Raw genomic sequence first — 27,767 nt, 5'->3', positions numbered from 1 at the left:
CAAATTATTGTTGTCGCCATCTTAATCTGAATAAAAAATCTTTTTCGCATTTCCAGCTTTTATTACCAATGCTTATCTTTTGTATACAATAATTTTGCAATAATAAGAAAAGTCCTAGAAAGAAAAAAAAGTCACTTGAGTAATTAAAAATATAATTTTCGATGTTTTTCTGATCTTTTAAATTTTAGTGTTGGGTGTATTTTTTATATCTTTAAAACATCCCCAAACATACAAAAATTGATCTTTTTTCTTGCCATATTACCTTGTTACATCGATTTGGTTTTAGGAAAAAGATGGTATAATTATCATTTGTGATGGTAATTTGCTGGAGTCAGATTGCTATTTGCCATCGCCCGAATTGTAAATTCTTCGGGTGTATTGAATATAAGCATTTGGTTCTGTGTTCTTTGAGTAGTGTACTCGCTGAGCATCTTGCCACGATAATGAGGCACAAGATGAATCATGGCTACCTGCCCCTTCCGCATTTTCCAGGTCTGCTGGCAGCTCCCCGGCTGTTGTTATTTTTTGTTTTGCGGCAGGTGATGCCGCGATGTTGATGGTTCTCCGGAGCTGGGTTGAGGTGAATTCGTTTGAGCAGCAGCTGCTCCTTTTCTTTGTTCGATAGGCCAAAACCAGTTTTAAGTAGTTCGAAAACGACTGATTCGGCCGATTCATGGCAAAGTGTTGTGTCTCTTTTTTTGGTTGTGCGGGAACTGGGAAAAAATATGCGGGGGAGGATGAAAGGAGGATGGAAGCGGAGCGTGGAATTCATCATCCCGGGATCAAAATCTTGGTCTGAATCACCTGAGAGGAGGGTCAATGGAATGTGTATATTTGAACTGCGGAATTCGATCCGGCCTCTGTTATGGCACTTGTGAGATAATCCCTTCTAATGCGAACATCCTCGCCCTCTTCCTTGCAGATACTTCCTACGAGAAGGCGTGCCGCCGCGGATCAGCGCCCACCACGCCCATTTTGGGCAGCAAGCAGCACCAGACAGAGCACAATGCCACCTCGCGTTTCACAAACTTCTTTTCCAAAAAGTGAGTATGATAAAGTGTATATGATATAGATATGGATTCATATGCGTGCTTACGATCGACATTAATTAATTAATATTAAATAAGGTTTAATAAGCTACAATTTGAACCCCCGAGTGCCTCTCCAGGGCTATCTTTCTTTTCTATACCCTGCAAAGGGTGTTTTAGTCCGAAGGGGACACCTCGGACCACATTATGTATAAATATTCTGGATCAGCTTCACCATCTGATTCGAACTAGACGCATACGACTCTCAGTTCGTTTAATAAGTAAACTGTTCTCCAGTGTTACAACTGTCTAGCTGAAACCTTACCATAAGTTGTGTAGTTATTGCACTACTATACGTGCAATACATAATAAATGGGGTCGGGTCGGATCGGACAACTATACCGGCTAGCTCCCATAGGAGAATTTGTGAAAAGAACGGAAAAAATCATACCAACATAACTCATCGGCTCATAAAGAATTTTTTCCAGATGGTGTTTTCTTACGATTCCTGAATTCCGAGTTAAATTTCTTGAAAATCGGATGACCATCTCATATCGCTGGCATAGGAACAATCGGGTGGAATTAGAAAGAATCGTAATAGTTTCGATGTTGTTAGGCATTCACGCATTTTGCTCAACGTTAAGCAATTCGTTACGATAATAGCTATTCAAAAGTTATTTCTATAAAGGGCGGACTCCTATATGATGAGCTGCCATAGAGTTGAGAAACATTAATGGAAAACTCCACAAAACCTCTATAACCGACGGATCCAACTAACAAAAGAAACCAATAGGGAAACATCTTGTTACTTTAGAGCGGAGATGAGTCTAGCTTCTTTTGTTAAACATAAAGAGATTTGATAATTATATATTTTGTGGGTGTTTAAACTAAAAGAGGGAGACAAATTTAAGGGCATTGAATAATTCACACCAACTATTTCCCGTTGGCAATGCAGATCGAATCCCCTGAAGCGGACCAAGTCGGTGACCAAGCTGGAGCGGACCAAGCGCGGATCCGGCGGACTGAGGGGATCCCGCTCGCACGAGAGTCTCTTGTCCAGCCACGCCGTCATGTCCACCATAGGTGAGTTGGCGACCGAGTAACCAAGTAACCGAGTAATCCGCAACGGGTCTTGCTTCCAGATCTCTCATGCACGGGGGCGGTGGGCGTGGCGCCCGTGCACCAGTCCGTCCTGGGACGGCGGCACTGCTTCCAGGTGCGCGGCGGGCCGCGGGGCGAGCGGTACTACTCGTGCGGGTCGCGCCAGGAGCGCGACCTCTGGATCTACTCGCTGCGCAAGTCGATCTCCCCGAACGCGGAGCACACGCGCCGCACGGACAACTCGCTGAAGATGTGGGTCTACGAGGCGAAGAACCTGCCGCCCAAAAAGCGCTACTTCTGCGAGCTGCACCTGGACAAGACCCTCTACGGACGGACCTCGGTGAAGCTGCAGACGGACCTGCTCTTCTGGGGCGAGCACTTCGACTTCCCGGACATCCCCGAGATCAACGTGATCACCGTGAACGTCTTCCGCGAGGTGGACAAGAAGAAGAAGCGGGACAAGTACCAGTTCGTGGGCTCGGTGAAGATCCCCGTGCACGAGGTGACCTCGCGGCTGCCGTGCGAGCACTGGTACCCCATCCTGAGCGACAAGGCGGGCGACAGCCTCGGGCGGAGCTCGAACGGTGGCAGCGGCGGCGGGGGCGGGGGCAGCGGCTCGAAGGAGCACAAGGAGCAGCTGCCCACGCTGCGGATCAAGTGCCGCTTCCAGAGCACCGACATCCTGCCCATCAACGTGTACGCGAACTTCCTGGCCTACCTCAAGGAGAACTACAAGCGGGTCTGCGAGACCCTCGAGCCGGTGATCGGGGTGAAGGCCAAGGAGGACATCGGCCAGGCGCTGGTGCTGCTCATGCACGCGCAGGGCCTCGCGGGCGCCTTCCTCACCGACGTGGTGGCACTGGACCTGCTGCGCGTGGGCGACCAGCGGCTCACCTTCCGCGGCAACTCGCTGGCCACCAAGAGCATGGAGGCGTTCCTCAAGCTCACGGGGGAGCAGTACCTGCAGGACACGCTCTCCGCCCCCATCAACGAGCTGATCCAGTCGGAGCGCGACTGCGAGGTGGACCCCACCAAGGCGAGCGGCTCCTCGGCGGGCTCCCTGCAGCGCCAGCAGGCGGCGTTGCGCGGCGCGGTGCGGGGGGCGTGGCAGTGCATCTTCGAGTCGCACAAGCACTTCCCCGCCCAGCTGCGCAACTGCTTCGCGACGTTCCGGGAGCGCCTGCAGCAGCTGGGCCGCCAGGACATGGCCGACAACCTGATCTCGGCGAGCATCTTCCTGCGTTTCCTGTGCCCGGCCATCCTGTCGCCGTCGCTGTTCAACATCACCAGCGAACTGCCGTCGGCGCGGGCCACTCGCAACCTCACGCTGGTGGCGAAGACCCTGCAGACGCTGGCCAACTTCACCCGCTTCCAGGGCAAGGAGAACTTCATGGAGTTCCTCAACGACTTCCTCGAGCAGGAGGCCGCGCGCATGCAGCAGTTCCTCGAGATAATTTCGACGCGGCCGGAGCACCCCGCCCCCGACTCGATCCTCGACTGGGCCGGCTACATCGACCAGGGCAAGCAGCTGTCCATCCTGCACAGCCTGCTCAGCGAGAGCCTGGCCAAGCTGCCGGAGGCCAGGCAGCACGAGCTGGTCCCCCTGCAGCACATCCTGGACGAGATCAGCCGGGCCAAGGAGCACGGCCTGGGGATGGCGCTGCCGGGCGGCTATCTGCCGGCCACCTCCTCCACGCACTCGATAGCCAGCGAGAACCAGGAGAACCGCCACCCGGGCTGCGCCGCCCCGCACGCCAGCTCCGCCAATCCGGAGCAGTTGCTGCCCCAGCAGAGCCAGCTGGCCCAGCCGCAGCACGCGATCGTCAGCAAGCCGCTGTCCGCGGAGCGGGGCATCATGAGGGGCGTGCTCACGCCGAACTCCCTGGAGAAGAACATCTTCAGGTACAACGATCCCACGGTGAATGGCCTACTGCAGCAGCAGCAGCAGCAGCAGCAACAGCAGCAGCAACAGCAACAGCAGCAGCAGCATCCACTGCAGCTGCTCTCCAACTCGCAGACCTCCATTGCCAGCATCCAGTACATGAGGTCGCCAGGAGGCGGGCTGCAGCATGCCCAATCGCAGACCTCCATGGCCTCCTCGCTAAACGAGAGCAGCAGCAACCTGGTGCACGGCCACCAGCAACACGGCCACGGCCACCATCCGCAGCAGCAGCAGCAGCAGCAGCTGCACCCGCATCGCTGCCCACCGGCGCCGCAGACGAGTGCCTCCAGCACCATGGAGCGGATGGATCGCGCCAACTACCCGTACGCCGCGCACAACGGCAACGGGAACGGCAATGGCAATGGCAATGGCAACGACTACGAGGCTAGCACGCCGTCGAGCACTCGTTCCAGGACACTGCCACGAAACGGGAATCCCAAGGGAAGTGGCAACATGGCCAGCATGGGCAGCAATAACAACCAGAGCGGCAGCTACGACGACATGCACGGGGAGTTCCAGATCCAGATCTCCGGGCTGGACACGAGCAGTGCCTTTGTCTGCAAGTCGCCCACGCCCATGATGAAGTCCAGCCTGGGACCGTCGGGCGGTGCGGGTCGGGGCCACCACAAGCTGAATTTGGGCATACCCGATCACTCGGGTGGCTATGTGCGGGGCAACAACCTGAACCCCAACTCGAATATGCCCAAGAACCTGGAGGATCTCGACGACCTCTTCAAGTACGCCGAGGAGCACGACGTGGCGGAGCAGGCGGGCCTCCACCACCTTCACAGCCAGGGCCACCAGAGCCACCCGAGCCACCAGAACCAGCAGGGCCACCTGAAGCCAGCCGCCGTGCCCGGCAAGGAGCAGCTGTCGGCGAAGAGCAGCCACTGCAGCTCCGGCTACCAGAGCATCTCCACGAACCCCTCGCCCTCGCAGTCCTCCAGTCCCGTGGAGAGCCAGCTGAAGGCCGCGATGGGCAGTCACAACGCGCCGCTAGCCTTCAAGAATCCCTCCTACCAGCTGCAGCCCCAATCCGGTTCGGCGCGCTCCTCAGCTCCCAGTAATCCCCACCAGCAGCATCATCCGCAGCATCAGCAGCAGCAGCAGTTTGGAAGCCGGCTGAAACCGATTGGAGGGGGACTGGTGGCCGCCAGGGCAGCCTTTCTCAACAGCGGAGGAGCCCTGGAGGCGGCCACTCTCACGCCCAGTTCGTCGGACGAGCAGCTCTCGGGGGACAACTACTTCAGCTACGCAGCGGCGGCGGCAGCGGGAGCCGGCATGGCCACCAAGCTGGAGGCCCAGCGCTCGCTCAGCGGCGGCAGCAGCTCCTCGACCTCGGCATCCGCCTCCACCTCGAATCTGGGCAAGAGCACCGGCCCCTCCGCGTACGGGCGGCTGAACGGGCCGCTCAAACGGGAGGATGTCTACGGCAGTGGCTACGGTGGCGGCGGCAACGGGGGCTACAGTGCTGCCGGCGGGCAACACCCACTTGCTCATCAGCAGCAGCAGCACCACCAGTTGCAGCAGCAGCAGCAGCAGCAGCGGGATCACCGGGATCGGGATCGGGAGCGGGAACAGGAGCTGAAGCAGTACGCGGACAGCGTGACGGGCAGCGTGGGATCGGCCACCTCGGCGGCCCAGCGGCGTCTCAGCTTGGACTCGGCGCGCACGCTCTCCGACAGCAGCACGGACACCGAGGGTGAGTTGGACTAGGGATGTGGGTTTGGAGGCTTCGAGGATGTGGCTAACTCGGGAATTCTCTTCCTTGCAGGACACTGCAACCAACTGCAGGAGGGCAAGCGACGCAGGCAGCTGCGCAGCAGTGGCGGCAGCAACGGAGGAGGAGCAGGAGGAGCGGGCTCGGAGGGATTGGGCAAGGGCTACGACCAGAACGGGGAGATACAGCTGCTGCAGCAGACGCTGGACTCGCTGCGGCACACCCTCGACCGGGATGAGGCGGAGCTGCGCGACTCCAGCGACGAGCTGTTCGGCCTCCAGCGGCCAGTGGGCAGCGCCGGCAGCAGCGGGTCCAACAATCTCAGCTTGCAGTCGGAGTCCACCATGCGCAGCATCATCGACAGGTGGGGATTGCACTGGGTTTCAGTGTGTTTTCAAAGCCAGCAGGATATTATTCGCTTGAGGGCCGTCCATAAGCCTCGTGACGCTAATTTTTGGCTTTTTGACCCCCTCCCCCTCCTATGTGACGCATCACATATACCAATTACAACCTCCTTACAACAAAGCGTGACTCTCTGATGAACCCCCCACCCCCCTAGGAGCGTCACGAGGTCTATGGACGGCCCCTTGGCAGGTTAACAGAAAAAACCATACTCGAGTGTAATATTGTTTGCTTTCAACTAATGTTGTTTCAATAACTTTCTGAAACTTGAGTATATGTCTGGTGGATAACGTACTGAATTGGGTTGTCGAGCATAGGTTGAATAACGCTTTAAATCATGAATAACCATTTAAAACCTAAGTAAAGTTTCTTGCAATCCTCCTGCAGACTGATCACCATGGAAGAGGAGCTGCGCCGCGAGCAGCTGAAGATGTCACTCGCCCTGTCGCACAAGCAGCGGGTGATCGAGGAGCAGGGCCAGCAGATCGCGGCTCTGGACGCGGCCAACAGCCGCCTGCTGAGCGCCCTGACCGCCCTGCGCCAGCGCTACGAGACGCAGCAGCAGCAGCAGCAGCAGCAGCAACAGCAGCAGCAGCAGCAGCAACAGCAGCAGCAACAAGCACCACCAAAGACCCAGAAGCCACAGTAAGCGGATGGGGGAAGAAGGGCGGAGATCGAAGGAGGACTAGGAGGAGACCGCGACCTCGGAGGAGGAGGAGGAGGAGGAGGAGGAGGAGGGGACTTTGACCTAACCAACTTTACTGACAGGGGCATCTTGTCGAACACAAAATGCGAACATGTGGACACCGTCGCGGTTTCGTCCTGGGGATACCTTTTTGTTTATTTTTTTTAGCTATTTTTTTTGTATGCTACATAAATTATACTACATGTTTAATATATAATTACACAACAAATATACATTATAAATAACTTCTCAATCTATGTTTGAAAACAACAACATGTGAAAATGCTTAACGCAGTAAGCCACTCCGCAGAAGATCGGAATGAACAAGAACAAGTTAAGATAATGAATTAAATTATAACCAAAGTTAGACAAAAAAGTATCAAGTGTTTAATTATTTTATTGAATTGCTTAAACCAAGCGGTTTGCATGGGAGCAACAGCGAGGTAATAAAATCTAATTTCGAAATTTTAGTTCTTGGGAAGCAGGCATGGCAGTGCGGAATAACGTTTTCCAACGCCTTGCTTGGTGGACTGCAATGTTCCGCTGAGTAAGTCCAATAACACTGTGCGACAAAATTTAACAAAATCTTTGTTTAAGTTACTTTTTTGATTGTTTTCGGTTAAGGTGCATAAATTATGCACAAAAATATTTATGCCACCTTTTAAGTGATACGATTTCTTTTTTCATGGTAAATTTTATGAAATTATTATTATGAAAATAATTAACACAAAATAATATTTTTTTTTACTTTCAATAAACTATTATTTTTTTAAAATTGAATTTTTCTTCCAGATTTTTTTTGGCTTTTTCAGAGGTATCCTCGCGTAACAAGTTCCATACGTAGTCGCCCAGAGTATAGAGCTGGGAGAAAAAAATTTTAAAGCATTGTTATAAAAGCCTAACGGTTTAATACATTTTAATTAATAGATATTGAACTTGCATGAACGCTTATAACGGTGAACAAAATATTTTCCCAATATGTGATTATAAGGCTTTGAAAAATGAAAAAACGCGCGTTTTTGGGACATTTGAGTGTGCGTAAAAGCTGATTGGTTATTGATATTAACAAATCCACAAACTTATATTCTTATTTTGATTAGTAGAAGTGAAAAATAAGAAAAAATCAACTTAAACATTTTTTTGTCGCACAGTGTAATGGCCCAAACGTTTGATGTTCCAATTTTTAAAAAACCCGTACATATGTATGTATCAAACGGCTATGGTTTCGAAGCTCCTAAAGATTACAAACACCAGCTGTCTTCCGTCAAAATTGTGTTTCTGAGTGCCTTGACACAATGCCTGTAAAATAAATTTGTTCTTTACTGCTAAAAAACCGATATCGGTGGGTATTTACGTGTTCATGTTTACTGGATTGCGCAGAAAACTATGCAAAAATATTATACAACTTTTTGGTTGACAACAGTAATGTCATAATGATTTCTATGTCACATTGGTGATGCATACTTTTCCGCGCAAATCAATGTTCATTCAGAGCATCTTGGGCCATTTACTTTATCTATTTGAAAAAATCTCACATTTATTTTTCAGGAGAGTTTTGTAGATCCGTTTTTTAAACCAAAAATAAATGTTTTGGAAAAGTTTTAAAAACAGGGACGCGATGGAACGCACCTGCAGTGTCTATTCTTGTGCTTTAAAAAAGGTCGATTTTTGCCGAGCTGTGCAATCTATTAAATTTGGTTTTAAATTTTTTAATTTACTAATATTTGAATGGAAAAGTGTAATAGAGCTGGGAAACAACATCGAAGCTAAGACGATTTTTCTATTAATTTTCCATATTTTCGACTATAGATCATATGGGAGCTATATGATATAGTTGTCCGATTTTGATCAAATTTAATTCGTAATTCAAGAGTCGTAAGAAAACTCTATATTCCAAAAATCATACTTGTCTGATGAAAAACAACGATATATTTTCGTTATTTCTATATAGATTTTTCGATCTTTTCTATGGCAGCTATAAGATATAGTTGTCCGATTTTTATGAAACTTTTTTCTCAGTATAAGAGTTGTTAAAAAACTTGATATTCAAAAGTTCATGCTCGTGGGATAAAAAACAATTAATTCCATTAATTCTATTTATATTTTTCGATCTGTCCTATGGCAGCTATATGATAGAGTTATCCGATTTTGATCAAATTTAATCCGAAATTCAATAACAGTTCGAAAACGCCATCTTGAAGAAATCAAGTCGATCTGATCAAAAACAACGGCGTGAGAATTTGTTATTTCATTCTCTCGTATGGGAGCTATCCGATATAGTCGGCCGATCCGGCCCTTTCCGACTTATATACTGCGTGCAATAACTACACACCTTTTGGGAAAGTTTCAGCAAGATAGCATTTAAACTGAGAGTTTGCGCGGAAACGGACAGATGGACAGACGGACAGACGTACAGACGTATTCCGATTCTGCTCGTGATGCTGATCAAGAATATATATACTTTATGGGGTCTGAGGTGTCTCCTTCACTGCGTTGCAAACTTCTGACAGAAATTATAATACCCTTTTGCTCTGCAAGGGTATAAAAACTGCCCTGCTTGAGAAGAGTAAAGTGGGATTTATTAAAAGGCATTGTTACACATATATGTTTGCAAAAAATAGTATTGGGTGTTTATAAGCGGATATTGTGCTTTAACTCTTTTCTTAAAGTTGCAGGACGATTGCCAAGTTCTTTTTCGTATCCGATTTATGGCAAAAATTCCAGCTGTGGTTGCCGTTGTCTTTGACTTCTATGACCAATAAACAGTTCGATTAGAAAGACCACAGTGGCAAAGCCATAACCGAAAAGCAGTAGAAATCCCAGCCAATTGAGTTGTTGAAAGGTCAAGGGAATGGCCGTTTCCTCCTTTTTGGTTGATCGGTAATGTTGAGATGTGACTTCAGCCTTTGTGGGATCTGTTTCGTCCATATTTCAGCAATGCCTGCCTCATAGATCCAAAGCAAAATTCTGGACATCGGCCAGATGTATGTATATGGAGTTGTTGTGCTGGATGTGAATCTTGGGGCTATTATGTATGATTTCCAGGTCCTTGGAGGTGCAATAAGATACACTTCCCTCGATTATATTCATGAACGAAAAGGATTCTACATATAATACATGGACGTACCTGTCCTTCAATTTAAACATATGATACCAACGTTCCTCACTTTGCAAAAACTCAACCTTAGTCATAACCTTCTGAAAAAACTGCGAATCGATTTCGTTCTCGATGTAAGATTTCATATGTATGTCAACGAGAGCCGTAAGTCCGCTGGCCCGCAACTCCTCGAAATTGGTAACCTGCGGTCTTAACGGGTGCTTTGTGAGCATGGCGCTTAGCTTGCAGCCGAAGAAGCTACTAACCACCATCCCGAAAACACTCATGGCGAAAAAGAGCTGGCGGAGCGAGGAGAACGCCCTTTCGTGGACTGGAAAGGGCATGCCCAGAATGGCGCGAAAAACTCGCAGGTTCACCAAAGAACTTATACTAGAAATGGTGTATGTCCGACCCGAAATCCGATGGGTAACCACTTGCAAAAAGGTCTCCACCAGGACGAGTAGAACGTAGATGCAAATAATGTAGAACAGGCATTTCTGAAGGTCCAGCTGCTTGAAGACTTCCTTGATGCTCTTCTCTTCGCGGCAGGGAACGACTGCAATCAAGGACGACGAGAGCCTCGGACTTAAATAGCCCACAAGTGCAGGCAGCTCTTCTTTGCCAAGAAATCGGGAAGTCATCTCAATATCAAAGGGCTTACTATCATTTTTATCTATGAACTTTAGGCTCAAATTGTACTTGGAGGCAAACTCAAGGAATGCCCTCTCCTCGACCCGAAAGAACACCTTTGCAGTTTGCTTCACCACAGCCGTTTTTCCTTGGTAATTAAGATTTTTTTCGTGGAAAAGTGAGCCCTCGGGGTGGGAGATATTTTTGATTCGTGTAAAGTGTGGAGTGGGAAAAGATCTCAGGCGGTGGAAAGAAATTGGTTCATTGCCATCCATATGCAGTACTAGAATCCGACCATATTTCAGCCTGCTAACTTGGATGGTTAACTCGTTAAAAAACTCTTGAGTTGGTTTAATTTGCATCCACATAATGACTCGTTCTTGCCTCAAATTCATAAAAAATACTCCAACTGTCTCGAGCAGCTTGATATCGGACAAATCTCCGATGCAGACGAGAGCCACTGCATTGTGGTTGAAGGTTCCCCTCAACTTGAATCCCCCAACCTCAGTTGATCGTAGAACAGGGAACCCCTGGGGATTCCAATCCTGCAGCGAACAGTTGCGGTTTCGTTGGTGCTGAACTATGACCATTGTCCTAATTGAATATTCCTTTTCAATATTCCTGATAAGGGCGTTGAAGTACTCGAACTGAACTTGCTTCGACGCCTCGATGTGCACTTGACTCACAAGGAGAATCAACAGAATTGCAAGCATCATTTTTGGGCTGATATGGCGCTTCCTTTGAACTTATTCCAAGCCGGTCTTAAAGTGAACTAAGTTTCTAAGGACACGAAAAGAGGAAGTTGCGCATCAAATGACAGCTATAACTTCACGATTTGAATCGAAATCATTAACGTAATGAACAAGTGTCATTTGTTCAAGTTCTTGTATTTTCGATTAATTTAAAAGCTTTAGAGTTGACACTTATCTACTGAATGACATTTAGCCATTTAGAAATGACCTACTTTAGACCACAGTGCTGATATTTTTGTGTCTAAGCAAAAAAAAATCTTGAACCTGCTGTTTAAATTAAGCGACACATTTAGGCGTAGTTTTAATTAAAGCGAACAAGTGTTTAACACAATATTATTTCATTAGGTGTAGCTAAGCTTAAGAGACACAATCAATAGCTTGCACTTTTTCCTTCTTATGATAGTTACCTCCAACAGTTATTTCAATTATAAACACCAGACTGGCAATTCCGTAGCCGCAGAGTAGAAGAAATCAGAGCCATTCGTAATCTCCGAAAGAGGGACCACCTTCTCTCGTTATCACTCGGTTTCTGGATATGTTGAGATGTTTTTCAGCCATGTAAAGGATTTCCCTTTTCCAATGGACCTTTTCCTGGACCTTTTGTACAAATTTTCGCAGGGGCTTCATATAAAGAGAGTTTCTCTTGAGATAGAACATTTTCGGTAAGTTGGAGAAAATGGTCAGGTTACTTGATTCACAAAACACCTTGTGGCCCAGATGCTTTTGGTACTTGTCCAGAATATAAAACTGTTCTCTGAAGAAAACGTAAGCAAAGCTGTCGTTGAACTGCATTATCATTTCATCTTTAAATTTCCTGGTTAAACTCACGACATTTGGTATAGGTAAGCTTCAATGTGAAGTTCTTCTCCTCGTTGATAAAGTTCAGCTGTGCATGTTCGATGAGGACGGGGAGTCCACTGGCTCGCAGCTCCTCGAAGTTCTGGATCTGAGCCAGCCGAGAGTGCTTTGTGAGCAGGGCACTCAGCTTGCAGGCGAAGAAGTTGCTGAAAACGAATCCAAACACACTCGGGGCCAAAAAGAGCTGGCGCCGTGAGAAGTTCCACCTGCTCTGGATGGCAATGGAATGGCCCAGGATGGCACCGATCGCTCGGAGATTTATCAGAGACCTTAAAAAGGGTTGAAGGTGCGTCTGTCCACTCATTCGGATACTTTTAATCTTCAGGTTCTTCTAGTTTAAATTTTCTAATTTCAAGCTCTTACCTCTCGACAGCTGACCATTTGGATTGACACATTGTGAGATGTGGTGAGGGCGATTATTTCACTGCTACTATTTTTGTACCTCCTTGTCATTATTAAAATGATGCATTGTTTTAAACGATTAAAATTTATTAATTTATTAGTTAGAAGCAATAAACAGAAAAACATTTATCAATGAATTGGATGAAATATCATGTGCATATTAATTCATATTACGCCTAGCCCCGTAGAATCTCTCGATGATGAAAACGATAGTGGCAAGTCCGTAACCCAGGCAAAGTAAGTATCCGAGCCACGTCAGATGTTCGACCTGAATGGGAACTGCCTGCGACCAGAAATTTGCGGGATATGTTATGTTGAGAAATTTCTTTGTGGCTTCAATGGTTCCCTTGGCCCAATGTATAGTTATGTCAGCCTCCTGGAGCAGCATCAGGAATTTGGTCAGCGGCCAGAGGAAAGGGGATTCGTTCTGCAGGACAAAGACCCTCGGCAGGTTTTCGACGATCGTCAGATCTTTGGAGGTGCAAAAGGCCTTGCGACCTATGTTGTGCTGGAAGTAAGAGAAGTGTCGCCAGGTCTCCTTGAAAACAATGAATGCGTAGCTGGTGTTGAATGAGAGCATCAGCCTGGAACGCTCCGTATTATTCATTGTCTCCGTCCGTGGCAGAGTCCGGTGAAAGAAGTCGGCATCGAGCTCGTTCTCTATGAAGCCTCGAGTTAGAGGATCCACAGTTACGACCAGTCCGCTGGCCCGCAACTCCTCGAAGTTGGTCACCTGAGGCCTGTTCGGGTGCGTGGTGAAGAGGGCGCTCAGCTTGCAGCTGAAGAAGTTGCTGAAGACTATCCCGAAGACGCTCATCGCCAGGAAGAGCTGCCTTTGCGAGAGACTGGCCCGCTGGCTGATGGGAAAGGACATTCCCAGGATAGCCCGAAAGGCGCAGAGGTTCAGCAGGAAGTTCTCCCTCCTCAGCCGGTAGGACTGGGCGTTGATCCGACAGGTCACGAGAAGAATAAAGTTCTCGACCAGGATCAGAATGACGTATAGCACCAGGACGTACGCGAACCACTTCTTGATGTCCATTTGCTTGTATATGTCCTTCAAGCTCTTTCCTTTGCCACAGGGCACGATAACGATCAGAGTGGACGAACTGGAGGGATTCACGAATCCCAAGTGGGCGGACAAGTTGTTCTTGCCAATGAGCCTCAGGCGCAACTCCATGTCGACCTGTTCGTCCCGTGACCCGTTTCCTTCCAGATACTTTAGCTTTAGGTTCTTCCTGTGGGCAAACTCCTCTATTTGCATGACATCGATTTGAAAAAAGGCTTGATGCCAGGTGGCGTGGACTTTATTTTATAGGGATCCATTTCCATGGGATCCCTCACAAGGGCCGTTGCTCCACGAAAATCAAAAGAGTAATCAAAGATTTTGCGGGCGGTCAAAATATTATTAATTCTCTTGAATTGTGCACTGGGGAACAAATTTAGGTAATGAGACGATATTATTTCATGATCGCCCACCTGCAACACTAGAACCTGAATGAATTTAAACTGATTGGCCTTTTTGATGATTTGCTTGAAGAATTTTTTTGTGGGCCTATATCGTATCCATAGAATTATTCGCTCGTATCGCATGTCCTTAAATATCATTGCCAGTTTGTCGAGCAGTTCGAGATCGGAGTAGCCACGGATGCAGACCAGAGCCATTGTTCTGGAGTTGAACACTCCTCTTATCTTCATATTAACCGACTCACTGACTCTTATTATGGGAAAACGCAGAGGATTCCAGTCCTGAAGGGAACAGTTCTTGTTCTGGTGGTGCTGAATTACCAACAACGAGTTAAGGGTTTCCTCAGCATCAACTTTTTCAAAGTTGAAAAAAAATTATTTGACCACCTTTTAAAAACAAAAATTTGTAACAAAATTTGTTTTTTTTTTTTTTTATAAAATGGGCTATTGAAAAATGTCATTAAAAACCATTAAAACAAAAGCATAACATTTTCGTACACACTTAATTAAAAAAAAAATCAACCAACACGTCCCAGGTAAAGAAATTGTAAATATGTATGTACAGTATGTCAAGAAACACTTTACACACTGAAAATGAACTTTAATTTTTGACTTTTGGTTAAAAAATAAGCACCTTCTAATCAATTTCATAATTTTTTTTTAATGCGCAACAATTATTCTTGGATTGCTTAATTAATAAGTGAAAAAACAAAAACATAACAATTCATAGGAACATAATAATTAACTTAAACCTGAGAATACACATTTTTCATCCAGTCAAGAAACTCTTTACACAAAACTAATTATTGTAATTTAAATCTAAATATTAAGAAACTTATACAACTTACACTTAGTTTTAGTATTTTGTGTGACCCCCCTTAGCATTAGCAACAAACTGGATAGGGGAGGGTGGTCCCATACCGACCCCCTAAAAGGCAAAGGCGATAAAGGTGAGAAAAATCAATTTTTCAGTTCAGTTCAAAAATTTACTATGTAGAGGGATCAGTTTACTATACATCTAAATGATTAGTAAGTGCGTAGGTGCTTTGAAGCGTTAGATATTCAGGCAAATATAAAACTCTACTTTTTGGTCGTACTCAAAAGTAGTGGTCCGAAACCGACCCCCTATTTCTTAACAGAAAAATTTAATAACATAAAATAGAATTTAATGATTTTGACGTTTATTAAGAAATATATTGAAGGTTCTTTCCAGAAAATAAAAATTAATGTATGAAATAAAGGGCACTGTAGTCAATTGATGAAGTCTGAGTTGTCCTCTTTCTCATAGTAAGTTTTCGCGTTGTTTTCGCGTTGTTTTCGCGTTGTTTTCGCGTTGTTTTCGCGTTGTTTTTCGAAAGCCGCTCGCTGATGACTGTCTCTTCGCTGTCTTCTGATGTTTTTGCTGTTTCTGTTACTTTTCTTTACTGAATCTTGTTTACTTTTTCATATTTTCCCTCAAAAATACGCTATGACATATTAAGCTGCCAATAAATGGGGGTCGGTTTCGGACCATCACCTAGCGGTCGGTTTCGGACCACCACGACCTTTTCTGATTAACTCCTCGGAATTAACTAAATACGCAAAGAGCGATGTAATTCTAATTATGTGAGTGAAAGCTAGGACTATCAACGATCAGAAAAATTTACTCTCCGATTTTTATGCGGAGAAAAAAAATTTAAGCTCAAGTTCAGTAAAGCTCAAAAATAAATGTCACAGGCGTTGAAACAAAACAAACGGAAAAATTGCAGTGAAACAAAATAAGTCAAAGTGGCTATCTATCTCCAAAATGTCTGTGTTATAACAGCTTTTCACTGAAGTTACCGACAATTCGGCTAGCATCGCCATCTCTGAGAAACATGGGGGGTCGGTATGGTACGACCGGTCGGTATGGGACCACCCTCCCCTACGTTTTTTCATCGAATAAATTAACTTTGGCATATCATATACCAATGGTATTTTTTGCCACTCCTCTATCACCGCCGTTTTGAGCGCTTGACGGTTTTTGGGCTGCCTTTTTGACACTTTTTTCTTTCTTTCTTGTTGTCGGAAATAAAGCCAAATTTTTCAGCACTGGGCTTTAAATGGGTCTTTAAAATTCGAAGATATTGCTCAGCATTCATAGTATTTTCTATGAATGCGAGTTCTCCGACCCCTTTGCTGCTGATGCATCCCCAAATCATAACCGACAATTTTCCGAATTTAACTGTCGGAATGATGTTGCGGTTCTCAAGCGCTGTCAGTGCCTTGCGCCACACTTTGGTTGGACCATCGTTGTAATACAACATTATTTTTGTTTCGTCGCAGAATATTACGTCGTCCCAATATTCTTGCGGCTGCCTAATCATGGCTTCAGCAAAGGCTTTACGTTTTTCAATATTGTTTTGCGACAGAAGAGGCTTCTTTCGAGCGACCCTGGAGGAGTACTTGTGCCGCAAAATTACTTGGCGTATTGTTTCGTGTGAAACAACTACACCACACTCTTTCTGGAGCTCCTTGGCAAGAGTTCTCGTCGAAATTTGGGGATTTTTATTAACTTTTCGCATTATTTTTCGGTCTTCTCGTTCCCCAATCTTCTTTTTACGCCCCCCTCCATTCACTGTTTCCAGCCTACCTTCATATTCCGCTCGATTTAAGACGTTGTAAACGGTTTTTCTGGAAACTGAAAACATTTCAGCAAGCTCCGCGGCCGATTTTCCCAATTTATTATTATAGTAGATCAACTGAGTGATCTCAAAGGTCAATCTTTTGCCAGGCATTATAAAAATCTTGTAAAGCTCTTTTTTGATGCTACCTTTGGCCAATTTCACAACAAATTAAAAGGGAATGTAAAAATAACGCTACTTACAAGTCATAGATAGCGGTAAAGTACCGTTTATTTTTTCGAAAAGAACAAAACAGAATGAAAAAGCTAAATGTGTAAAGAGTTTCTTGACAGTGTTAAAATTGTGTAATCTCTTAGTTTGTCTTCTTCTTCATTTTCTGTGGATTATTTAGATTTTGTTTTCAAACTAACTAAATAGGCATACTTTAAATAATATAATCGCATTATTTAATAATATCATAAAGTTAAACACAAGGGGCTTATTTTTGCACGAAAAGTCAAAATATAATAACAATCTTCAGTGTGTAAAGTGTTTCTTGACATACAGTACATACATAGTTAATTTTTCAATCACAAATTCTTTTCCTTTGTCTTTCGGACGAACGAAAACCTAGCCTTTCACTCGCACTCATTGATCTATAAACGACTGATATTACGGTACTATCCGCTGTCTACTCAAACAAATTTTCGTTTTCTCCTTTCCGTCTCATTCCGTTGCAGAAACGATTTTTGGACATAAAAAAATGAACGTCCGAGTTGAGCGGAAAACCGATTACGGTAAAAAAAAAAAAACAAAAACATCCGAGTTGCGCATGAACGCCTTTTCCACATAAAAAATCAATGTCAGAGATGCCACAAAATCATTATTAATTAAATAATTTAATTTTTCAAAAAAAAAGGTTATTTTTTCAGTTTAGTTTTTTTATACCCTTGCAGAGCAAAGGGTATTATAATTTCAGTCAGAAGTTTGCAATGAAGTGAAGGAGACACCTCAGACCCCATAAAGTATATATATTCTTGATCAGCATCACGATCTGAATCGAAATCCGTCTGTACGTCTGTCCGTCGATCCGTCTGTCTGTTTCTACATATGTAAACTAGTCTCTCAGTTTTGAAGCTATCGTGCTGAAACTTTTCGAAAAGTTGTGTAGTTATTCCACGCAGTATATAAGTCGGAACAAGCCGGATCGGTCGACTATATCGGATAGCTCCCATACAAAATGTCAAAAAAATAAAAGAAAAAAATTATTACGCCGTTGTTTTTCATCGAATTGACAGTGCGCGTGCACTTACATATGCATTGATACATATGATTATTAGTAATATGTAATTATTTGCAAATAAATGAATAATAAATAAAAAATATATGAATAAATAATGATTTTGACGCATCTCGGACATTGATTTCTTATGTGCAAAAAGCGTTTTTGCTCAACTCGGATGTTTTTTTTACCGTTATCGGTTTTCTGCTCAACTCGGACGTTCATTTTTTATGTGCAAAAATCGTTTCTGCTCAACTCGGACGTTCATTTTTTATGTGCAAAAATCGTTTCTGCTCAACTTGGACATTAATTTTTTATGTCCAAAAAGTGTTTCTGCTCAACTCGGACAATTTTTTGCAATTTTCTGCTCAACTCGGCTAGCCCCAATTTGTGAGCACATATGTACATTTCAAAAAAGTTAAGTATTAAGTGCAGTGCATAATATGTTATGCACTGGTCATAAGTTCATGGCTTAATTACAACACTTGAATATATTTCTGCTTACGTATTTCGAAAAAAAAATCTTTTTTTTTTAATAAAACCATTTTTTTCTCTCAGTGCACTACTATGGTTGTACATGGACGATGCTTTCTCAAAACGTTAGCCCTTGTGTGCTTATGAAAATTACTTATTCCAATTCTTGCAGCAAACACATACAATGCGTAACATGTAATATTGCACAAAAATATTTTGAAATGGGAACAATATGGGAGCGAGTCCTGAAGGGCAACTTTGGGTAAAAACCGAAAAATTACGGAAAAATTAATACTCATTATCATATAACAGTCCTTTTTAAGCCCCATGCACAGCATCAGGGTAAAACGACATCATCATCTTGTTTCTTTCGCACTTATAAGAAAGTATGCTCTCACTCGCACTCATTGTAGTGCGCAATAGGGGGAAGACGCAGCCGACGAGACCATGGTACAATTATACAAGGTAGTCTCGTCCATGATACAATTATACAAGGTAGTCCACTCGGCAAATTAGGGGACTAATACGCAATACAACTATACAACAACAATACGACAAGCAGGCACGCACTGAAAATAAGGGACCAAACCCGAACGACTTAGGCAAGCCAAGTCCAACTACCTTGTATAATTGTACCATGGTTTCGTCGGCAAAAAGCACTCCGTTCACGGTTGTCAGATTTGGCTCTTTTGAGCCAAAACTGGCTCTTTAGCGGTACAAAATATTTTAAGTTTGAAAAAAGCGAAATTATTTTTTTATTAATGCATTTTTCTGTGCAATTCTAAAAGTGATTAATATCTGAAATCTTAAAGTGCCAGATCCAAACTGAATTGTTCCGCTGGTATGGTAGCTCTATACAAGTGTACTGGTATGGTAACTTTCCATGTGCTTCTAAATTTGGCGGTTATGGTTGTGACTCAAAGTGTGCGAAAACAAATTGTGCAAAATGGACAAGTAAGTAAAGAAATCATGTAGATTTGCGTATCTCAAATGCAATATAGCTTATTTATTCACCTACACGCAGGTTTATTTTAACTTCAAAAAGTTTAAATAAAAAAGCAGCGGATAGTGAGTGCATTACAAGAAACAAAATTTTCTTTAATTGTTGATGAAACCACAGACGTTGCTAACAAAAAAACTCTAGTGTTGGTGGCACGTTACTTTTACAACATTTCTGGCAGTATTAAGGACCAATTTTTAGCTCTTATTGAGATGGAAAAATGTGATGCTTAATCCATTTATAACGCCATCAAAGCGTTCTTTTTTGACAACCATATTTTACATTCTTTAAAACTCCACCCGGGAGCATAGAGCCTCTACAGTCTTGAAGAGGATTCATTTATCTTTGGTTTTCGATCGTACTGGTGATAAGCCAGTAGCGACTTATCCTAGCGGTGGGGTTGCCACCTGGCGCCATCTAGGAGTGACGAAAAGTTCTATTGTTGGTTCCATAGTAACGTGGACGAGGGGGTGTGTGCGGGTCCGGGGAGCCGAAATTTGTTACTATGTAATGTTAAGTGAGCGATAGAGCATTGAAGTGGTGGAGATTTGGAAAAAGAAACCGATTCTTTTTCTCGGGGAGCCTGGGACTCGAACCCGGGCCTTTCGGACCGGAGGCCAGCGCTCTACCTGCTGGGCCACCGTCCCCCTTTGACAACCATATACCTCTTAAAAACTAATCGGCCTGACAACAGATGGTGCTAATGTTATGGCTGGAGGCCTTAATTGCCTTAAAACCAAGTTAAGTGGAGACACCAATCTCTTTTTTTTTAAATGTACCTACCATTTTTTACACCTTTGCTCAGGATACGCCTGTAAGTGCTGTGCCCTAAAATATATTCATACTTTTCGTTTATTCCAAAAAGAACATCGGAATTAAAAGAATTTCAAGAATTTTGTAATATACTCTAAAGCCCCATAAACTTTTAGGAGTAGCCATGACACGTTGGTTATCTTTAGAGAAGGTTATTTCGCAAATTCTGGAGCAATGGGATGCTCTTCAACTCTTTTTCTTGTCCCAGGTTTTAGAAGTTAATAACATTCAGCCAAAAGAGATAGCTCAATCCATGGCTAAACGAGAGCTTAACATTAACTTATTATTTTTAAGCTACATTTTAAAAATCATTAATGATTTAAACGTTGAATTTCAATATAAAAAGGCTCGTTTGCCATATTTGTATGAAAGATTACAAAACAGCATTAAGCTAATTTTAAGCAACATTGTAACGCAGGACTACGTTAAAAATATGAATTTAGAAGAATTAAATATTTGTGATCTAGATATATATTTTTTGCCTGTTGAAGAAATATTCATAGGGTTTGTAGCATGTAACGATTGATTTCTGTGGTGAGTTCTAGGATCTGTCCTTGCGGGTGCACACTATAGGGTCCGGCTCTCGCTCGTCTGCTTTGGGGGTGGAGGTCTTGCTTAGACAACTCCGCACACTAGCTACATATTATTATTTTTAAGACCAGAATTGAGTGTGCTGACGAAAATAAATGCGAGATATCAAAACCAGAAGAGAAATAGATAAAATTCAGAAAAATAAGAGATAGAAAAGATCGAGAAAAGTTAGAATCAGCGATGCCACAGATGTTGTCGTGGTCGCGAAATGCCCACCCTACCTTCGATCACCATCTTTCAGAGATAAACTCCGGTGACCCCTAATACTCTACGATTGTGGAAGCATCAGCCGAGTTAAGAGAGTGAACTACTCAAAATTCATTTTAAATACAATTTAATTAATAGTGATACAAGAATTCATAATTGTTATTTGCTAAACGGTATATAACACAATTTTCATGTAAATATAATAAGTGATATAAAGGCCGTATAAAAATTTATATTTAGAAATAATATTTAGATACTTAAATATTTAAATGAGGTGATACTTATAAAATGTATTAGTTAATGTTCATATATATTTAAAAAAAAAATAGGAAATAAGAAAAATAAGGTAAACAGATATTAAACTTCATTAATAGAAAAAGGTTATTTATGTATGTTAATAGGTATTCAAATTTCATTGCTTTAAATTTATTTTTGCCTTCACTAATTATCTTCACTCTGTTTTAATATATATATATATTTTTTTAATTTAGTTTAGTGAGGCTATCGGCACAGGGTTCTTTCAAATTCACGGTTTCTTTCAAGTAGATTATTCAAAAATTATTTCATAGGGTATTCAGTAATAAGACATAAATGGAATAGATATAAATGCAATAATGAGAAAAATAAACTCACAGCTTATACATATGTTGTTCCAGCGGCGAAAGATCGATCTCCCGGGCAGGTGGCTGTAAAGGTTGAAATAAGGCTCGCCAAGGGCGACAAAACTATACTATAAAATCTTTTACTTTAAACCCTTTTAGGCGTACATGTAGCGCTTGGTGCAAGCTTAGGTACTTTGCTACCGCCATCTATGAGAGGCGATCGTGTCACGTAGGATGGTGATAGAATAGGGAGGCTAGCGTTACAGAGGCTTCTGTCAAGTGTCGTAGCTGACCCGAAGTGGCAAGAGGCGACAAAGAAGGTTTCTAGCGTAAGACGAGGCGCTTCCATCTTTCTTTCTGATTTTGGCAGTCGAGCTAGGAAGTTCAGTTTTTTTTAAACTATAAAATTTTATTTGAACTCGTATAAATCAAAGTTTTCGGAGTGAATAAAAATCTAAAGCAATTTTAATCAGCCGCTGCCAAATTAAATTGTGCATCAGAAGGAGTTTTTTTGTTTTGTTGGAAGCGCTAGGTCCACCCGGGTAAGTCGAGAGATTTAATTTTTTGCAAGCAAGGTAGACAGATAGTTTTTTTGTTACCAGGCTTGGCGCTTTTTAAGTACTTTATTAAGTGCCTAAGAAGAGCATTTCTTTATCTCTTTCGTCGCGGGGCCAACGACCTGGCTGTGGAGACTTGGATTTTTGCCGTATCGCTTGGAGCATATTTCTGCGAGGGAGAAATGCCATGGTTTTAAGTTATGCTTCAAGGTTCATACAGGGAGAATAATAAGCTAAGAGAAGAGCCCATGTAGAGTTCTCTATTAGAAATGTTAGTCTCCAGCACAACCTTCCCGATATTCCAGCCGGCATAGTCGAAAGAAAAAGGAATCAGCGATAGAACAGTTTGAGCTGATCAGCAAGCGGAGCTGACGCCAAGCCGCGCGCGGGCATTTTGGCCCTAATCTCGAGTGATCGTTTAATTTTGTTTTTGCATTAGTGTTAATTTTTTTTTCTTAGTTTTTACGCATTTTAGGCTAAGTAAAGAATATGGCAGAGTGAAATGGTGTAAAATGATGTAAAGGCAAGTGTGGAATTTTTGTCGGTTTTCTATGCGCTATGTGAGTGCATTTGTGTGAGTGCATGTAATATATATTTTTTCCTATTATTTTCTGTGCATGGCTTTATGCCCAAATCAAGTTTGGCGATCGATATTTACACTGGGGCAAGACGCCCATAAATTATGTGAAAACCTTTTTTTAGCAGGCCCGAGAAAGCGCTTTCGTCGGTGGAGCCAGCAGAAATCGGGTGAGTGACGGAAAATTGTGTCCTCCATTTTCTTTTCCTATGTTCTTGATTTAAATCAGCGGGAATTTTTTTTATTTCCCTGTAACGCGTGACCCACTGTGCAGTTAATCGCCAAGCGAAAAGGAAGAGTTAAAATGTCTTGCGGCAGAGTTCCGTCAGAGCAAAACTGCGAAAGCACAAAGTAGAAAAGAATATGAACGTGTTACACATTTCTTCTTTTAAACGTTTCTATGATACTTATGTTTTTTTGATTCATGAATTTAATAGCGTTTCTTATTCGCACCTAAATATCCATCTTGATTTGCATGTGTCCAAATTTATATTTTTTTATCTTGTTTAGCTTTACCAAAACTATAGTTTTAAGAATTTTTCGTTAGCTGATAAGAATAAAATTTATAATGTTTTAAATTCCGTCTTATAATTGCCTCCGCCAGTATGCCGCCCCAGTGAGTACCTTTGTCGTGGGTTTTTGTAGGGGCCACCAAAAACATATTGTCTATTAGAACGGAATGAGTTGGCCATAGGAAGGGAGGGCAGACCTTATCCTCACCGTTATCTGAGGGTATCTATTATTTATGCAGGAAGTGGAAGGGAAAGCCTTCTTATCTTGTGCAGTGTATGTGTAAAGTCGGTTTCCGCATTAACTCTTGTCGCAGCACGCGTTTCTTTCTAATAGTCTGATGGTAAAAGGCATCTTTAGGGCGAAGGGACAAGAACACCACCACCACTTGTCGACGAGCATGGCCGAGCATATTCCGCGTGCGTCCCTTTATCCCAACCCACCACCTAGCCTGAATCGTTACATTAATGATTATTAACATCATTCTTATTATTCTGGCGCCCAATCGTGTGGGCCAAGATCATTCTTATTATTATGGCGCCCAATCGTGTAGGCCAAGATCATTCTTATTATTATGGCGCCCAATCGTGTAGGCCAAGATTGACGTTTTGTATTTTTTTTCTTAAATTGTCAAATAGCACATACACGCATAGGAAATTTCTATCTTTTTTTTAGTTTTGCTTGGTATTCTGATCACTCAAGGGATTGTAGTGGGCTGTAAGCATGTTTATATTTTAGCCACGGTTGCTGCAATACTTGGCCAGTGGATTACAGGGTGTGTTGACATCCCGGCCACTGTTGTTGAAAAGTTTATCTTTAGCAATTTCTCTATTTCAGTTATTTTTTTATTTTAATTTAGACGCATAGGAATACAGTTGATGAGAGTTGTCAGCAGCCATTCAACTGGCCACGGATAAATTAGAATTAAAAATAACAAAAATCTTTCCTAAAAACATTTTTTCTAAGTGGCACTGGCCATTCAATTAGACGCATAGGAATACAGATTTTTTTTAAATTATTAGTAATTTGCTTTCTGTCCACGGATAATTGGATCAAGCCAAGGCTGCTTATCTAATTCTCCCTGCGAACAATGTCTCGTCTTTCAGGTGCATAGGAAAACGGTGAAAATCTTTAGGAAGATTTCGGCCGGCCACGCCTGATAGCGGAATGGATATGCGGTTCGCAAAAGTAGGGTGCACTGATGCCTCAGTTTTGAAGGCACAGTGCGTAGTTGTTGTTGGGGCTCTGACCGAAGAAGACACAGTTAGATGTTTGGCAAAAAAATAAATTTTAGCTTTGCCTCAACAGCAGCAACAAACATTTTTCTATCTCTCTTTTAACCTGCATTCTTAATATTTAACGGCAAAGATTTTACTGGGAGAGCTACTTGGTTGGATGGCAGACATACAAATATCGTTTTTCTTACTTTTCGTGCAAATTCAAAAAAAATAAAATAAAATAAAATAAAAATCAGTTTAAACTCATATTATAGTTACATACATACATTCACATACCACTTATACATTAATTTTAATCACACACTCTTTACATTTCTATACTTATTTTATATAAACATTTTTTATACTTATTCATTTTATTTACATACTTTTTTCTTACATTCATTTATTTATATATTTCTTACATTATACCCTCATTTATCTTATATACTTTCTCCATTTTTCTCGCTTCAACCAAATTTATTTATATTGGAATTACACCCAAAGTTTAGTTATTTATTTCTCATACATATAAAATAAATTAGCTATGGCTGATGAGGAAGAATCAAGGGGGGAGTCCAAATGTCCTCTTTGTGGGAAAGATTTGTCCACTGCGTCCGTATACAAAACTAAATGCGGCCACGAATTTCATAAGGCGTGCATAGTTAGCCACTCAAAAATCAATAGGGAGTGTCCTACTTGCGGGATTTCCTGCTTTGTGATTCCACCAGCCACCCCTGCCGCGTCGAAAAAAACTCATGGGGTAGATTCTCCAGCTACTTCAAGCAGCCGTGAAAATATTTCTTTAACTGAAGTCAGCAATATTGTCACACAGGCCACTCAGACTCTTCGAAATGAGATATTTACTGAGTTAACTCAGGAGATGGCTCGGCTTTTTGAGGCAAATCGTCTTGGCAATAGCCAAACTCCAGCCGATCCGAACTAAGCGCCTGCTTGGCAAGACATAGGCCGACCTACCAGTCGAAGTTCGTTAGGTTTCCAAGGGGAGGCTAGACTGACTCCGGGTAGTCTTGGATCGGATCTGGTGCATAGACCAGACAAAGTTGGGAACTTCTTAAACAGCTGGAAGCTCAGGTTCAATGGAAGCAGAGAGGGGATTAGCGTCGATAATTTTCTTTACCGGGTTGAAGTGCTTACGCATCAGACGCTGGAGGGAAATTTTTCAGTTTTGTGCAACAATGCCAGCATTTTGTTCGAGGGCAAGGCCCGCGAGTTTTACTGGCGGTTGCACAAATCATCTAGAGAATGGCGTTGGGACATTTTATGTTTAGAGCTGCGGAAGCAATTCCGAGATTCTCGGTCAGATGTTGACATTCGGGAAGCCATACGCGATAGGAAGCAGAAAGAGAAAGAGAATTTCGATTCTTTTTGGGATGCAGTAGTGGTTCTGATGGATGGTCTGGAAACACCGATGTCGGAGAGGACAACGGTTGAAATCCTTCGGAAAAACTTGAGACCAGAAATTAGGCACGAGTTGCTTAATGTCCAAATAGATTCTGTTGAGCAACTCAGGGAAATTTGCAGAAAACGAGAGAGTTTTTTGGAGGACGTAAGGAGGAATTATTCCTATCAAAAGAATGCGCCTTATAAGAAGCAAATTTCAGAATTAGTAGATGATATGCTCTCTGATGAGGCGTCAGAGTTTTCCGATGTTGATGCCGAGAAGGAAGTAGGGGCTGTCCCTCTCGTTTGTTGGAATTGCCGGAAGGAAGGACATCGGTACCATGACTGTGATGGAAAGAGGAAGATTTTCTGCTACGGCTGTGGTGCCCCAAATATTTACAAGCCCTCATGTGGTAGATGTTTAAAAAACGCGAGAGGAGACATTCAGCCTCGTCAGCAGCCGTGTCTCCAACGCAATCGTGCTGCGAAACCAGACGCAAACCAATAAATTCCTCATGTAGTTCTCAGCCAGTAGATATTTTAGATATACCTAGTAAGAGTTTAAAAAAATATAATGATCGAGTAAATGTCCTAGAGTTAAGTTTTCAAAAATCCTATTCGCGTAATTCGAAACGAATGAGAGACTATATAAAAGCTGTTCAGGCGATAAATGCAATCCGTTATAAGCCAAAAGATAAGCGTCCGTATGCCGAGGTAACACTTCTAGGTCGGCAAATCACGGGACTCTTAGATACGGGAGCAGCTATCAGCGTTATTGGTGGAAATTTAGCTGAGCATGTAATTAAGAGTAGGATTCCATTTAAGAGAGGAGGATCGTCGGCTAGTACGGCTGATGGAAAGAAGCAAGTTGTTTTAGGTCGAATTAAAGTTCCCATGCAATATCAGCTGCAAAAGAAAAACATCGAACTATACATAATTCTGTCGTTAAAACAGGATCTATATTTGGGAATAGATTTTTGGACGCAGTTTGAGTTACTGCCAACAGAGATGGTTGACTCCGAACTAATGTCCGACTCCCATAACTTGTCTTCAGAACAAAAGGATAAATTACAGATTGTCATTAATAAATTTCCGTCATTTTCTGTGTCCGGGTTGGGTAAAACTTCAAAACTTTCTCATTTTATAGACGTTGGAGATGCTAAGCCTGTTAAGCAGAGACACTTTCCAGTCTCGCCAGCTGTGGAGAAGCTTCTGTATGCCGAAGTGGATAGGATGTTAAAGCTAGGCGTAATTGAAGAATCCTATAGTGCGTGGTCGTCTCCAGTTGTTTTGGTTCAGAAGCCCGGCAAAGTTCGACTTTGCTTAGACAGTAGGAAAGTTAATGCAGTGACGAAAAAGGATGCATATCCACTGCCGCAGATAGATGGAATATTAGGCCGTCTTCCCAAAGCAATGTTTATATCCAGTTTGGATTTAAAGGATGCCTACTGGCAAATTCCTCTCGACCCAGAATCTCGGGATAAAACGGCCTTCACCATACCTGGCAAGCCGTTATATCAGTATCGAGTAATGCCTTTTGGCCTTACGAACGCTTCTCAGACGATGACTCGGCTGATGGACAAAGTTATTCCAGCTGATCTTCGAAATGAGGTATTTGTGTATTTGGACGATTTGTTGATCGTCTCTGATAGTTTTGATTCGCATTTGAGAGTTTTGGAATTAGTCGCAGGGCATGTGAAAGCCGCCGGCTTAACTTTAAATGTTGAGAAAAGTTTGCCGAAGATCAGTTAAATACCTCGGTCACATAGTAGGAGAAGGCGTTATCAAAACGGATCCGGAGAAGATTTCTGCCATGCAAGATTATCCGTTGCCTAAGTCCTTGAAGAGCCTTAGACGATTTTTGGGAATG

General features: G+C 43.2%; 3 protein-coding genes across 9 annotated transcripts in view; 1 reads left to right on the top strand and 2 right to left on the bottom strand.

Moving 5' to 3' along the window:
* Positions 1-7,254, top strand: part of LOC108092777 (ras GTPase-activating protein raskol) — a 49,870-nt gene extending 42,616 nt beyond the window's left edge. For 5 of the 7 annotated variants that reach the window (XM_017192523.2, XM_017192519.2, XM_017192521.2 and 2 more), the window contains 5 exons: positions 923-1,043; positions 1,984-2,111; positions 2,171-5,773; positions 5,846-6,155; positions 6,581-7,254. In XM_017192523.2, coding sequence (XP_017048012.1) covers positions 923-1,043; positions 1,984-2,111; positions 2,171-5,773; positions 5,846-6,155; positions 6,581-6,842 — 4,424 coding nt within the window. In that variant the 3' untranslated portion in view covers positions 6,843-7,254. Of the gene's footprint in view, positions 1-922; positions 1,044-1,983; positions 2,112-2,170; positions 5,774-5,845; positions 6,156-6,559 lie in introns of all 7 variants that reach the window. The other 2 variants (XM_017192522.2, XM_017192510.2) reach the window with 1 other exon arrangement.
* Positions 7,255-9,824: 2,570 nt separating this feature from the next.
* Positions 9,825-11,195, bottom strand: LOC108092772. Its single transcript, XM_043209563.1, has 3 exons — positions 11,016-11,195; positions 10,046-10,790; positions 9,825-9,982 (listed from the first exon to the last, which is right to left on the bottom strand). The coding sequence occupies exons 1-3, from the start codon at positions 11,193-11,195 to the stop codon at positions 9,825-9,827; spliced, it is 1,083 nt and encodes a 360-aa protein (XP_043065498.1).
* A 1,582-nt stretch (positions 11,196-12,777) lies between these two features.
* On the bottom strand, positions 12,778-13,878 carry LOC108092771. The gene has a single exon (XM_017192506.2). It carries the CDS (start codon positions 13,876-13,878, stop codon positions 12,778-12,780), a length of 1,101 nt encoding a protein of 366 aa, XP_017047995.2.
* Positions 13,879-27,767: the final 13,889 nt, after the last annotated feature.

The sequence above is a fragment of the Drosophila ficusphila genome, unplaced genomic scaffold, assembly GCF_018152265.1.
Source record: "Drosophila ficusphila isolate 14025-0441.05 unplaced genomic scaffold, ASM1815226v1 contig_197, whole genome shotgun sequence".
Classification (NCBI taxonomy): domain Eukaryota; kingdom Metazoa; phylum Arthropoda; class Insecta; order Diptera; family Drosophilidae; genus Drosophila; species Drosophila ficusphila.
This window is presented reverse-complemented; position numbering and strand designations above follow the sequence as displayed.